This window comes from Tetrahymena thermophila, assembly GCF_000189635.1.
Source record: "Tetrahymena thermophila SB210 genomic scaffold scf_8254379, whole genome shotgun sequence".
NCBI classification, from domain to species: Eukaryota; Ciliophora; class Oligohymenophorea; order Hymenostomatida; family Tetrahymenidae; genus Tetrahymena; species Tetrahymena thermophila.
The window spans coordinates 314530-329283 of NW_002476163.1; the positions used below are offsets into that span (position 1 = coordinate 314530).

Here is a 14754-nt window from a genome sequence, read left to right on the forward strand (position 1 = left end):
AAAGAATAGTAAAACTAGAGGAATCAGTCTTAAAATTAATAAGTAAGAATAAATCTAAATTTGAACTCAAATTAATATTTCATAATTTATTTATTTATTTTTACCAAAATTTTCCTTCAGTATTAAAATCAGTGAATAATATACATGTATTATATTTATATAACAAAAGACAATCGATAATTAGTAGTGTATAAATATTTCTGAAAAACTATTCTTATTAATATTACATAATTTAAATTGTATTTTATGAGTAGTACAATAGCTTTTATAAATGAATTTTTAGCATTTGCTTAAGCTAATCTATTTATTTTTTACAGTTTTGAAATATTTTTGAAAATTTAGCAAACTGAACTAATTTAAGAACTGATGGAAGATCCTATTTTAATATTAATGTTTTTAAGATACAGTCTTAAAAATTACTCTCAGTTTGATTTTTTCTGATGTAATCATGAAACCTTAAAAAATTATATATTTGAGAGTATCAATCGAATTTAATTATATATATATAATGTGTTTATTACTTTGTTTGTTTGTCAGGTTAAAATGATCTAAAAAAAGGATAAGATCTTTCTTCTTCAATCAAATAGAAAAATAAAGGATGCATGTATTTAAATATATATATTTAAATTGCTTGCTATTTAAAAAGAAAAATTATTGATTGTCAAAAACTAGTCTGTCTTGTCTGTAAATTTATGAATCCCCAAAAGAAAGAAAGAATTAAATTAATTAAAAAGCAAAAAGAAAAATTATAATAAAATAAACATAAATTAATCTGAAAAAAAAAAGAAAAGAAATACCGAAAAAAGAATCTTTAAATTAGTAAAATTTGGATTGAAATAATATTCAAAAATAAACTTGCTAATTATTATAAAAAATAAACAATAAATATAAACTTAAAACAAGATATACATTTATTTATTCTAAAAAAAAAAAAATGGGAAACTGCGCTACTATGAAATAAACTACTAATTTATGCTCAGCAGCTCAGCTTTTAAAATCATAATACGAGTAGATGATTAACTAAATAAAAGCTTCTAGAAATATTTTGATTAAATAATTTGTGAAAGACTTAGAAGACCAAAAGGAGAGAGAAGAAGACTTTTCTTTCATGCAAGATCTAAAGCTAGTTAAGGAAAATTGCAGAGGCATTGAATTAAAATATTAATTCAGCACTGTTATACATTAATTATAAGAAATCGAATCGAAATTTTAGCTTTTAGAAAACATTTAAAAAAATGAATTAGAGAGAAGGGTCGCTAAAGGCATTGACATTAACTAAAAGACTAAAAAGATATTAAATGATGCTTCTAAATTAAGAGTAATTATTTATGACTATTTCTATTCAGATTTAGAAGTAACTGATGTTCCCAATGAGCTGATTTGATTGATATTTAGAGCTTTACACATTAGAATAATAAAATACATCACAATTACTTCCCATAGTGTAAATAAATGATAATTTTTCTCTCATTTTAAATTAAAGTCAAATCTAAAATTTCATAGCTACCTCTTTTGTATAAAACTACTGGATATATATATATTAGATTAAAAAATATCTTGGTACTAGTGTCATTTATAGATAAGCTTTTCTAACAAAATAAATTCGAATTAAAACTATACTAGCTTTGGATCTTTTTCAAACAGACAAGTAAACAAACTTATAAAAACTTTTATAAAATAAAAAAAACAAATCCACTTAAACTTCCTTCCTATATTAGCATATAATAAATTCAATATTAATTAAATAAACTAGAATTAATCACTTTCATTACTTTGTAAATATTGTTTATACTCCTAAATTTAATTATGTCTTAACTATTATTAATTAATTATATAAAATGATAATTATTATTATTAATTTTATATATTTTTCATTTCAAAAATGCATAGATTATTCATATAAATATCACGCTAACCTCCTTTTCTCGAATTCACTCACTTATTCAATGAATCAATCAATCATTATTTAACAAATTAATTAATTCATTCATTCATTTATATGTATTTATTTATTTTGCATATGCTTTTTGAAGTAATTAAAATGAGATATAAAAAATACTCTGAATATGTATGAAATAAAAGAAGTTAATTTAATTCTTAAAAATCATGGCTGAGAAGTTCCCTTCTTGAACAGTCGAAACATACTTGTGTATATTCTAATATAAAAAGTAATACTCTTTAATTAGGAAACTTATTATTAGTGATAATTAATTTAGCAACTGTATTACTTAAATTTTTAGCTACTTTGAGCAAAAATAGCTTTTTTATTAGTCAGATTGTTTTATGTGTAAGCAGATATCTGTTTTTTTAATATTCACGATTAATTAAGATTACTTATATTTATTTAATTGCCCTGCGTTTTTAATTCATGAAGTTTTTAAATACAAATGTTATTCATATTTTGTAAGCTATTTTTTTAATATAAAATTTTTGAATGGTTATCCAGTAGTAAACTAATAAGGAGCGAATGATAGATAATTAGATCTATAGATAGATAGTTACGTTTAAATAGCGCTAAAAAATAAAAGCAATTCTTATGAAGCTAATGTATCCTTTATTAAAAAAATTTTAATTAAGTATATGCCATAAGATACATTCTTACATATATATATAGATAGAAACATTCATAAATATTATTTTGATTTATAAACATACATACATACATATATACGTGCATAAATCATATCATATTATTCGAATAATTAAATTAATTATGTCCAGTACTTAAAGAGATTTTTATAATTTTAAGAAAGAAAAAGTATGACTCTATCTTATTTCATAAATAATTTGTCTAAAATAAATTTTAAATAGATATATTTTTCTTAAGCATTTCATTTTATTTTTATGTAAAAGTAATCTCAATTATAATTTTTTACAAATTAAGGTAGCTTGAAAGCTAGCTAGCTCTATTTTTATTTATATCTCTATCTAAAAGACATCCTATAATAAACCTCTTTATTTATTACGCTGGTCTCTTTTTAATTTACATTGCTAGCTTTGCTTTTACTTTTTAAAGAGATTTTTGATAGAACCAAGGGATGATAAAATCATAGCTAGCCATCAAAACTACACAAGAATGGCTAATTTAAGGAATCATTTTGAAGAGGTTATTCATTTTCTTAAATTGCTGTAAGGTATAAAAAAATCATAAATAACTAAAAATTAAGCTTTGAATAGTAAGAATCATTGTGCATTAAGAATCAATATAAAGTCAATAAACAAAGTTCAAATAAAAATATATTACCATTTATGTTTAAACTTATAGGTTAAGCACATGGTACATTGTCTAACTCATCTTTTTCGAAATAAATTTAATTTGAAAGTTGCCATAAATTTTATTTAATTTACCTAAATTATCAAATATTGGAAGGTAGTCAAATGAAGCGCTTTTCATTTATTTTTACTAAGATTTATATCGAAGTACTTTTTTTCGTAATTCATTCCATAATTTTAGTGTTTTCCATGACAAATTATTATGAAATTTTTGCCTCATCCTTTTTATATTCATTATTTCCATGCTTTGAACAATAAATATGATTAGGACTATATTTAGTAAGTCTGTTAATATTTCGCAGATTTTGAAAAGACTTTTTTCTTTTTCTTCTATGTCATATCCAAAAGTAGTCAAGAATGCAGTAACTATGGATGAGCATGAAAGGGCTATATCGATTGAATTATGGCTTCTCTTCTTGTAAGGCATGAATGCAATCAGACTCCAAATATATAGAATAAGCGTTACTATGATTAGAATTCCATCTTCTGTAAGCTATTCTTATCCACTCAGGTTGACAAAAAAGAAGATGAAATTTCTTACCAAAAGCTTTACAAAATCCCAGAAATAATATTTAATCCTACATAATTTTAGTTTTAAATAAAGAATATATAAAATTTAGAAGACAAATTTGGCTTTGTATATTTAAAACTAATGATTGGTTTGATCCAATCATACATAGATATTTTCTATTTATGATCATTTGTATTTACTTTACTTTGCATATCAAAAATTATAGACAAATATTTTTTGATTTGATGTAAAGAAACAAACTAGTGGCTACTAAAAAATTGAATTTCATAATTTTTAGTAAAATTAATGAATATTAATAATGCTAATTAAAGTAATAAGCTAGTCAGCTTTTTTTAAAATATCTTGATTTTTTCAAGTAAAAGAGTACCGTAAATTAAAAAATTTACTTATATTCTTAAAAGAGAAACCCATACTACCAGTTCATTTTTATCATATCTAGAGAATTTCTCATACTGAAAAGCTTTAACGCCAATAAACTAGGTACAAGCAGTGTCCAGAAAATTATGAATATTGAGATGTAGTATGAAAGAAACATTTAATAACTTTCGTTATTTGCATCTATAGAAGTATCGGCTAGTGAAAAGTTCTTATCTTCAATCTATATATAGTGAAGGCATTCAAGTAAATTATTTATTGCTATGCAAGAATAGAAAAGTCCTATTATAAGAATCAATTGCGTATTGATAGAGTCTTTTAATTGATCTTTAATCAATTTTTTTTTATGTAAAATGCAAGTGATTAAAATAACAGTTAGCAAAACAATCATAGGCCCTACTGAAGTTACTACTATCCTAGAGGGGTAGAAGGCACCTATTTTAAAAAATACTTTTGCTATGATACATTCAAGAGAATATGAAAGCTATGAGAATATCATAGATATCTTGTTCCAGACATTAAATACATGAGTGTCTAAATAAGAGCCGTATTTGCGGTATAACTAAATCATCTATTAGATTTTTATTATTTAATTTACATTAAAAAACAGAGAAATTGCATCATTTCGAATTGATAAAATAAAATAAAAGTAAACATAGTTAATAATTTATCGGAAATATTTTGAACCAACATTTTGATTCTTTATTTTGTTACTTAATCCAATTAATATCAATCTTAAGTAAGTTTTGCCAAAAAATACTTTTTTGTAATGGTTTTTGCTTTTTAGAAGTGTAAACTAATTAATTTGTTTTAAAACATAAAAAAATTTACAGGTAAATATCCCAATAGAAGTTTGGCAAAGTACACAGATTAAAAAAAATTAGCTGAGTTTCCTGCTGAGAGCAAGCCCATTTTAATCAAATATTAAACTAATTTTTAAAAATTAATATTTTAAAAAATATTTTTATAGTTGATTGTAAAATAACTTAAATTATCAAAATAAGAAAATCTAAATGAATTATTTACTATAATTTAATCAACCAATATAAAACTCAGTTAAAAAAAATCCATATTTTCAAATTTCAAGAAATTGGTTGTAATTTAAAAAATCATGATATTGTGCTTTTAGATAAATTAAAGAGATATGAGATAATAGTAATGATCAGACTTAATTGTAAAATTTTTTTATTATTCAAGGTTTACTCTAAAATAAGAAATCTTTGATTGATTGATTAATTCGTTGATCGAATAATTGATTAGTTATTTGATGCGTAATCAAATGAAAAAATAATAAAAAATAAAATTTTTACTCTGAATTTTCTTAATCCCTTTTTGATAGCTGGAATAAGCAATACCAATTAATAAAAGTAAAAATAGAATTGACAAAAGGGAAAGATTTAATATTTTATCAACAACAGAGTCACATTCTATGCATCTATCAAACCCGTATCTAACAAATTGTTTAGAGGATCTTGTGAAATTAGAATCACAAGACTAGCATAAAGCTCCTTTGTAGCCTTCTTAGCAAAGCTTTTCATTACATAAAATTCAAAATTTATTTAAATATTTTTTAAGTTTTAATGGAAAAAATAATAATTGCATCATTTATTTATTTAATTATAAAATAAAAATAATTACGTCATCTCCTTAACCATTTCCACCAATACAACTTTCTGAATATGGGCAAGTAAAAATGGACTCCTTATATCTCCAATACCTTGAGATAAACATTTAATTTAAATATTTTATGAGTAAAATTAATTTATTCAATAAGAATTAATTACCCCTTTTTAGTAAATAAGTAGTTTTTGAAGCATTCTGAATTTTAGGGATCACATTTCTTACAAACTGTATCTTAATTTGGATTTACAGTTTTTGAAAAAGTTCCTCTCAAGCACTCCTAGCAAATAAAATATTTAGTTTCTCTCGATTGCAAGATAATTTGTGTTTCTCCTTGCTAACAGGGACGAATTTCTAAAATTAAATAAACTTCAAGAGGAAACATAAAAATATTCTCTCCTCCTTAATTAGAGGTTATTTCTTCTTAGCTAATTATCTCTTTTTAAATATAAGATTGAGTTAATTTAGGGTATATTTTATTAAATTTTCTAACTTGATCTTTTAACTTCATTTTTAGGAATAAGGACATCAGGAAATTTTATTTTAACTAATATTTAGCCTTACTCTTCCCCAACTAAGTTAATATCTATCTGGAGTATATCTATTAGTTTTTTTTAATCAATAATAGATTAAATTAATAATTATAGTTTTTAATTGGTTACTATCTTCGATGGCTTTTTAATAACTCAATATCTTAGCAGCTTTATTGCTGATTCTAAATATTTATTCAAAATAATTAAAATGTTTAACATTTATCAATCAAATTTTACTTTAAATCATATTTTTTTATAATTTCATATTCCTTTTCGTTAATGTCTTATTCTTCAATAATTTTTAAATTTAAATCGATTATTTCTGATTATATAAGACGTCTTCTTTCCTCATCAGCCATGTCCCAATTAATCTACAAGTGTCTTCCACTAATATTTTTAATTTAAATGTTGTAAATAAAATCATTAATATAATTTTATCATAATTAATAAAATTTAGAATCTGTTTTCTTATTAATAATTAAAAATTCTATTGAATGCAATTAATAATTTAGTAATCTTAGATAAAATTTACCTTGTAAAATTAAATATTTTGATGATATTTTAATCTTGAACTAAAAAATCTTTTTTAATTATGCTCATTTGATCATCAAAATCAACATATTATTCCTAATAAAATAAATTTTTATTAATAAATTTAATAGTTAATTTATTTTACAAAAACTTCTTTCACTTAAATTAACCTTATATATGATCCAATATTTTATCCATAAAAATAAGCTTCGTTGTTATATATCTTATTATCATAAATATCATAGTTATTTAAAAAATTATAAGGGTAGGTCTATAAATATCGAATAGCTCCACCTATCATTGCCTCGTTTTATATAAATGTGCTTTTTTTAATCTGTATTTAAGAACACTACTCTAATAAAAGCGCTCCTCCATAAAATTGAGCCTTATTCATCTGAAACAAACAGCCACTGATTTTTAATAATTAATAAATTCAAATTAAATTAAAAAAAAAATGCTTTTACTTAATTTTAATATCTCCAATACACTTATAAAACTTTCCAGCGGACCCACTTACTGATAAATTCTCTATAAAAATAGAATGAATCAAATTTAGTGAAGACTCTTAAGTGCTTAAGCAACAACCCATATTTGAATTTCTGCAAAAATTACTTACAAATTTACATTAATCTACTTAAATTTATGAATTTTCAGCAAGAATTAACATAAAAAATATAACATTATCTTAGAATTATGATTAATAGATCGTGATTGCAGATGATTTAAATAATATAATAGGGAACTGAGGAGCATTTTGCTCATATTGAAGAGTGTAATGATGGTTCTAAACAGCATTTTATAAATTTTTAAACAACTTCAGCTTCTCTAAAAGAATTTTACCATTTTAAATATCAATTAAATTAGTTTAAATAAGCACATTTCCATCAAAAATAGTATCTATTATTTTTATTTTATCTGGGTTAAAAGAAAACAAATATGGATTTTAAAAGGTGTTGTTGTTTATTTAAATATTCTTATGGATAATGTTTCCTCCATATTTAAAGTTTACATTTGTAAGGCTAAACTCGTTGCTCTCTATAAACTTTAATTGATAAATTATTTAAATTAAAAAATTAGCAAATAAATAAAAAATAAAATTTACTGAATTAGAAAAAAAAAAATTATATAAGTAGACATAAGTTGTTTCAGTACTTTGTTCTTCAGCATTATCTACATCTAGAATGGAAATTTATTTATTTTATTTGAAAATTAAGTGATTTATTTAAGCTGATATGATAAAATTCAATCTTATTAAATAACCTCTAAACTTATTATTTTCTACATCAAATTTCTCTATTTAAACATCCCTTATACTTTCTAGAATAAAAAAGCTGCTAATTGAACTCCATTTAAAATTTTTCATCTAAAAATTAAATATCTTAACTTTCTTGCAATTAATGAACTTAAAAATATAGCCTATACCTTGGTTGTATTATTCTTAATTTTAATTGCTTTAATCTGTTGTTCCTTTTAGACGGAAATTCCTATCAAAATTAAATAAAATATGAGTTTTAAATTTAGCAGAAAAAGAATTTACGATATTTAAACATAGTTAACATTTTTAATTGTAATAAAACCATAATAAACCATATTATTATCTAATTTTATTTCAAAATTATCTAGTACTACAGATTTATAATCATTAAACTGTATTTAATATTGATCTTCATTTGTTATATAATAAAAAAATAATTAAAAATTTTTCTTTTTAAAATAATGCAGTTTCTCATTAATTAGACTAATTTAAACATTTAAAAAGGTGAAATAATTTTAAAAAAGTTATTAATGATCCCTTTAATTTTATATTTTAGACTAAAATAATGAATGAGATTTGGCAGTATTAAAAATATATAATTACTTATACTAAGCTCAAAAGATTCAAAATGGATTGCAAATATCTCTTAGTTGTTTATTTTTTCAAAGTCTATATAAGTCATTTAATATTTTTAAAGTGATTGATAGTAGAGATATATATTTTTTAAAGTGCTAATATAAGATAAATCTAAAATTTAGTTAGTATTTTGTAAGCCATGATTTAGATAGAAATATTATGGAAATTTTAAATGGTTGAACAAGTAATTAATTCTTGATCTTTCTACAATATCATTTTTATTTTTTAAATACTATCCTTGTTTAGAGCTTGACCAATCAACAGAACAAATTTACTGTCTTTTTCTAACATGAAACTTATACGTGTATAGATTATTTTAACTGCGAGCTAAAGAAAAATATTTAAAAATAAGTTTTAAAAATTAATTTAAAATTAATTACCAACTAAAACAATTATCTGTTTTCCAATTTCTGATAATTCAATAATTTCATTTATATGCTAGTCAAAGGTTGCATAGGCAATTAATTCTGGGTGATTATCTTGATCCAACTAGTATAAAGTAATTCGATTTGTAAAAACTATTGCCATTACTAAAAGAGTATCATCTTCTTGAAGGTCTTTATTGTCTTATATATCAGACCAATAGTAACTCTCAATGGACGTTTCAAATATTTTTAAATCTAAAAAATTTCTATAAGGTTTAACAGTGCTCTCTTCTTGGTTTTCAGGTAGGATACAATATAAAAGCTATTTTTATTTTAAAAATTATGAAAATTTTAATTTTTTGTGTTCAATTGTTATGGAATATTACCCTAAGAACGATTTTAAGATACTTAGATATTTAATAAATTTGAATTGAATCATAATAGATATTTACAATATAGTTTTTTTCTTCAAATATAAAACTCTTTATAAAATATCTTTCATAAGATTAGGTTTTTTGTGAGCACTCGTTTGTGTATTTAATTCGTTCTAAGAAACTTGCTTAATTGTATTTAGGTAGGTACTGTTTGTTAAGTATATGGGTATAGCTATAGACATACTAGTTTTCTAAATCCGTGCAAATGAAGCTAATAAGATTATCACTCATTGTGTATCCAATAATTATCATTCGTACAGATCTTATAATTCCTGGATTTAGTTTTTCAATCTTCATTTCAGTAGATTTCTCATGCACGTAATCATAAATTATTCCAAAATTTTTTAAATCATTTATTTCTCCTTTTTAAACTATAAAAAGAAGCACATGCTATTAATAATTAAATTCAATGCTAATTTTCTAATTGATAGCAATTTCTTTTTTTATGTTTCCCAAATCTATTTTTGTTAAGAAAAGTTGAAAAATTTTTAATTAATTTAATTTAAGATATTTTATTTACTGTTAAAAATGCATAGTTTGTATCTTCCATAGGCAATTATATATCTAGTATAGAAATCTATAAAATAATTTTACTCATCATTTTAGTCAGATATGCAGCCCATGCTTTTTTTTATTTATATTTCTAAAGGAAAGTCTATAATACCTTGTTAAATATCTGATAAATCAATCACACTTAAAATATTTTCATTTTTGGAAAAAGTCAAAGCTATTGCCCAAAAATTTCCATATTTATCGTTTTTAAAGTCAATTTTTTTTGATTTACATAAGTTGTAAGGGATCTTATGCGAGGATTTCAAACTCAAAGTTTACTATTATTATATGTTATCATTATCCTATCTATAACTATAAACTAAAATATCCTGCTAATAGAATAGAATAATGAAGTCTTCTATTTGAGTACATATCTACATATATTTAAGATAAGTTATTCATCATCTAATTTATATTTGAATTAAATAAATTTACTTCGATCAATTAATTTATCAATTAATTGTTTAAAAAGTTGCTATGTGGAGGAGATATTTAATTTGTTAGAACTTAGTTATTTATAACTAATTTTATTGAAGAATGACTATGAGTAAATATATCTCCTTTTCCTTAGGTATAGTAAAATAAAATTAGGTTTTTTTAAGAAATAGTTTTAACTATTAGTTTTTAATGATCTTAAAAGTTATGATATACTTCTTCGCTTATTTATTTTTTGTATTAAACAATTAAATGTGAACAAGAAGTTATAAGGAAATATTATTGATTAGCAGCATCAAAATGCTAAACTTCTATCAAATTTTATGCATCAAAACATCTATAGTCGCTTCTTAAATAAAATTTTTTTTCTAGAGTATTTCTGTCAATACCTATAGTGAAAGTTTAAAACAATTAGTATCCTCGTTCTTATTAAATCTTTATCTTTTGCTTTAATTATTAAATATCTTCCTCTATTTCATCATCAACTATTTTACTATCTTAGCTGATTGAATCTTAATCTTAATATTATTTCTTATTCTCTTCTTTATGATAGCGTTATTTAAGTTATTTAAAATAATTGTCAATATTTATTTATATCTTCCCTACAAAAATAATAGAATTATCTAATTCGTCTTTAAATGAACTGACATATTCAACAATTTCCATATCATCAAATTTATCTAAATTCCACACCTCAATATATCCATTAAGCCATATCCTTTATTATAAAATTTAAATAAAAAAACCTAAAAAAAAATAATTAAAAATAACAAAACCTTTGATAAATATTTTTGTTATATGTAAGAATAGTTTATTGGTCTGAGTCTATAAATATAATCTCTCCATCTACTTATTGAATTATAGGTTTTATTTTTGTATCTTATTTGCTTGAAACAATTGCATCTGTGTTATAAACATTGATAGTATGATTAATTGACACAAGTACACTGTTTTTAAAGAAGAAAAATTTGTAGTCCTAGATGTACTCTTATACTTAAAAGGATCTCAAAAGCTTGTAAGATAGAAGTTGATTATCCTAATTTAGTTTTGGCTTAGGTAGAAAAGAATAGATATTTATTATTTAATTATCAATGCTAATACAAATAAAGAAAGATTCAATCCTATTTATTATAAAATTATTGCTTTCTCTAATCATGCAATCAATTTCCATATAAAATTTCCTTCCTTTTATACCATTGTGTAATAATAAAAAATCTTTTGATGATACAAAGAATTCCTCAGAAGATTTTTATGTTTAATTTGTTGCTTTCTAAAAAATATTGAGTACCTAATCTTAATACTAATCTTCAATAAAAATAGATTATTTAAAGATTGAAATAATTTTATAAATTTTTTTATATTTACTTATTTCACTTGTGAGAGGATAGTCAAGAGTTATTATTTATTTAGACAAGTTTACTTTGTAATATTCATCGCAAATAAAAAAGCTGTTAATGAAATCAATCCTGCATATTAAAGGTTGATTGAAGATAGTAAAATGATGCATATTGTCTATGTCTTCTAATATAGTATCTGCTTTATTATTTTTACTTTAGCCTTTAGGTGGAATGAGCTTAAATTCAAAATAATTATAAATGAAAACTAATGAAAATTGATTATTTTCAGACATTTTTTTATCTGATTCATAGAGTGCTAAGACATGAGCATCTGGATCATAATATAGAATATTGAAAGTTTTTCCAAAATTTAAATCGCTTTAAACTAAAAGGTTCCCATTAAAATAATCGTATATTTATAGTTAATGCTAAAAGCTAATGGTTTGAATTGAATATCTCTTAAGATACATTATTATTTAATTTTATACATCAATAATTATCTGACTTCTCTGTTTATATTCGTAAGATTATAATTAGGACTTTTCTAATAGATGACATTCTAAATAAGGAAGTTTAGAAGGATTTTTTAATCCTGCTAACTATTCTAAAGTTTCCACACTAACTTCCTGTTCACAAAATATAAATTGAATAAAAAATAGGATTATAAAAGCTAAAGATTTCCATATAAATGGTAGTTTTCCCTACATAACCATTTCTGATATTATATTCTTTTAAAGTTGTATTTAATTTATAATGTTAAGCAAAAATAATACAAATAACAAAACATTTAATATCTATTTATTAATTTTAATACCTTAAACATTCTCATTCAAGGAGAAAGATAAAATAATTTTTTTTCTCCTTATAATTCTCCTAAAAGGATTAGTGAAAATTATTTTTTTTTACTAATTATATGATAAAATAAGAACTTTTACGGTATTTCACATTTTATTTTTATCATATTCATAAGATTAATTATAATTCAATTAAATTATATAATAAATAAAAAATCTAATATTGAATTCTACTAATTATCTATAATGTGATTAAAATCTTTTTTTAATCATACTTTTTTAAATTGAAATTTTTATTTTTAATAAATACTACAGTCTGTTTCATCTGTTATCTAAATTATAACATACTTCTCGTTTAGTTAATAATATTTTATTTCTCTTAAATAAATTCTAGATAGAGAGATAGATAAAAAAATTGTTATTACTTTTTGCACGCAAAATAAATTTAGTTATATTTAAATAAACAATAGATTTACAATTTATATTAAAAAATCATTGATTAGTTTATTACATTTTACTATCATAATTATGTAGCTTGAAATCAAAAGTAGATAAATAATAATTATTTTTGCATATTTTAGAATTTGATAAATATAAACATAAGAAAGATATAAAATTAGCTATTTACATTGAAATATATAGTTGATTGAATAAATATTTTACAAGTAGTAATTAATATATTAAATAAATGAAGTAATCTAAAATTAATAATTGAATTTTCCAGAATGATTGATTAAGCTTACAATATTATGAATCCCTTATGTGATGAAAACTTATAAATGACCTACGCTTATTAATGTTTAATTAAACTTTTGTCTATATTAATTGTAAAAATACATTAAAGAAAAATAAGCAATTATTTCTTTTCTTATTTAGATTTCGAATTATCGAAATTTGTAAATTTTTTTAAGTTAAAAAAGTATTTTCTTTACCCTTTTTGATTAATATTTTTTGTTTTATAACAAAAGCTGATTAAATAATTATAATAAATTTATTTTATATTTACATATTAATATATCTCTCTCTTTTTCGCTTTTAGCAAACCCATTAAGAATATGCAAATTATTTAACCACTTTTTATTTAAAAATTGTTATTTGTTCTCCTTATATTAATAATGATTTATTTAAATAAATTGTCTATTTAGGACTTATTCTTCGAAATTAGTTTTGATAAATTCTTACTATAATTTGCCTCTCTTTATTGGTACAAATTTATTTGTCTATGCCATAAAGTAAATATAGCAAACGAAGACAGATGAAAGCAAATTTTTTATTTTTACACTCTTATATGTGTTGGCATAGAGTTGGTTATGTCTGTAACCACTAAAAATATAATTTAAATCAGCAACCATCAATTTCTATCATCTTGATAATTATTTTAGATCATATATATATTTGTATTATAAAAATAAAGAATCTACTATTATTTGTGAGACCAAATAATTAAATAATTAAATAAATTTTTTACTAACCTTGAAAAGAAATTCCAATTTTCAAAGACCTGATAATTAATTTTTATACAATACTAAAAAATAAATAGGAAAATTAATAAAAAGTTTGCTAGAAATAAATAAATTTCCTCATTAAAAAATAATTACCAATAAACTTTAACAAAAAACTTAAAAATGTCAATAGAACAAAAATAATAACAGAATCAGAATTTCATAATACGTAGATCTAAACCCTCTAAATCTATTGTTATATAAGAAAATAACAACTCATAAATCAGCTAACGCGATTCTAAAACACCTTTGAGATAATTTACTCCTTAAACCCGTATTAGCTCCTTTAGAAAAAAATTATTAATTTAATAACAATTTTAAGAAATAAGTCAAAAATAACCTGTGAAAACTTTCGTCAATAAACTAAAAAGATCAATAACCATTTCTACTGACTCTTCTAGACACTCAAGCCCTTAGAATATCCACATTTCTTAAAATTAACAATCTGTATATAATTATACTTCCACTCACTAATCTAATAAATCAACTTTAAGGGATTAAGAACAAATAAAGAAAAGAGCCTAAAAGAAAATTTATGATTAATAAATTTAATCTGAAATTGAAAAACACAAAGTCGTCA

The 14754-nt window shown here is 21.9% G+C and overlaps 2 protein-coding genes across 2 annotated transcripts; one reads left to right on the forward strand and one right to left on the reverse strand. All coding sequences in view use genetic code 6, as the record gives it.

Moving 5' to 3' along the window:
* Positions 1 to 934: 934 nt before the first annotated feature.
* On the forward strand, positions 935 to 1384 carry TTHERM_00299980 (hypothetical protein; the record flags this gene model as incomplete). Its single annotated transcript, XM_001024525.3, has 1 exon — positions 935 to 1384. The coding sequence occupies one exon, from the start codon at positions 935 to 937 to the stop codon at positions 1382 to 1384; it is 450 nt and encodes a 149-aa protein (XP_001024525.1).
* Positions 1385 to 2776: 1392 nt separating this feature from the next.
* TTHERM_00300010 (transmembrane protein, putative) lies at positions 2777 to 12348 on the reverse strand (the record flags this gene model as incomplete). The annotated part of the gene is made up of 22 exons (XM_001024528.2): positions 2777 to 3127; positions 3245 to 3851; positions 4192 to 4751; positions 5012 to 5109; positions 5491 to 5710; positions 5819 to 5897; positions 5965 to 6238; positions 6294 to 6401; positions 6463 to 6515; positions 6571 to 6720; positions 6866 to 6960; positions 7010 to 7274; positions 7329 to 7906; positions 7967 to 8348; positions 8402 to 8528; positions 8723 to 9082; positions 9136 to 9442; positions 9507 to 10012; positions 10075 to 10480; positions 10542 to 11259; positions 11318 to 11846; positions 11907 to 12348. The coding sequence occupies 22 exons, from the start codon at positions 12346 to 12348 to the stop codon at positions 2777 to 2779; spliced, it is 7215 nt and encodes a 2404-aa protein (XP_001024528.2).
* Between the last annotated feature and the right edge of the window lie 2406 nt (positions 12349 to 14754).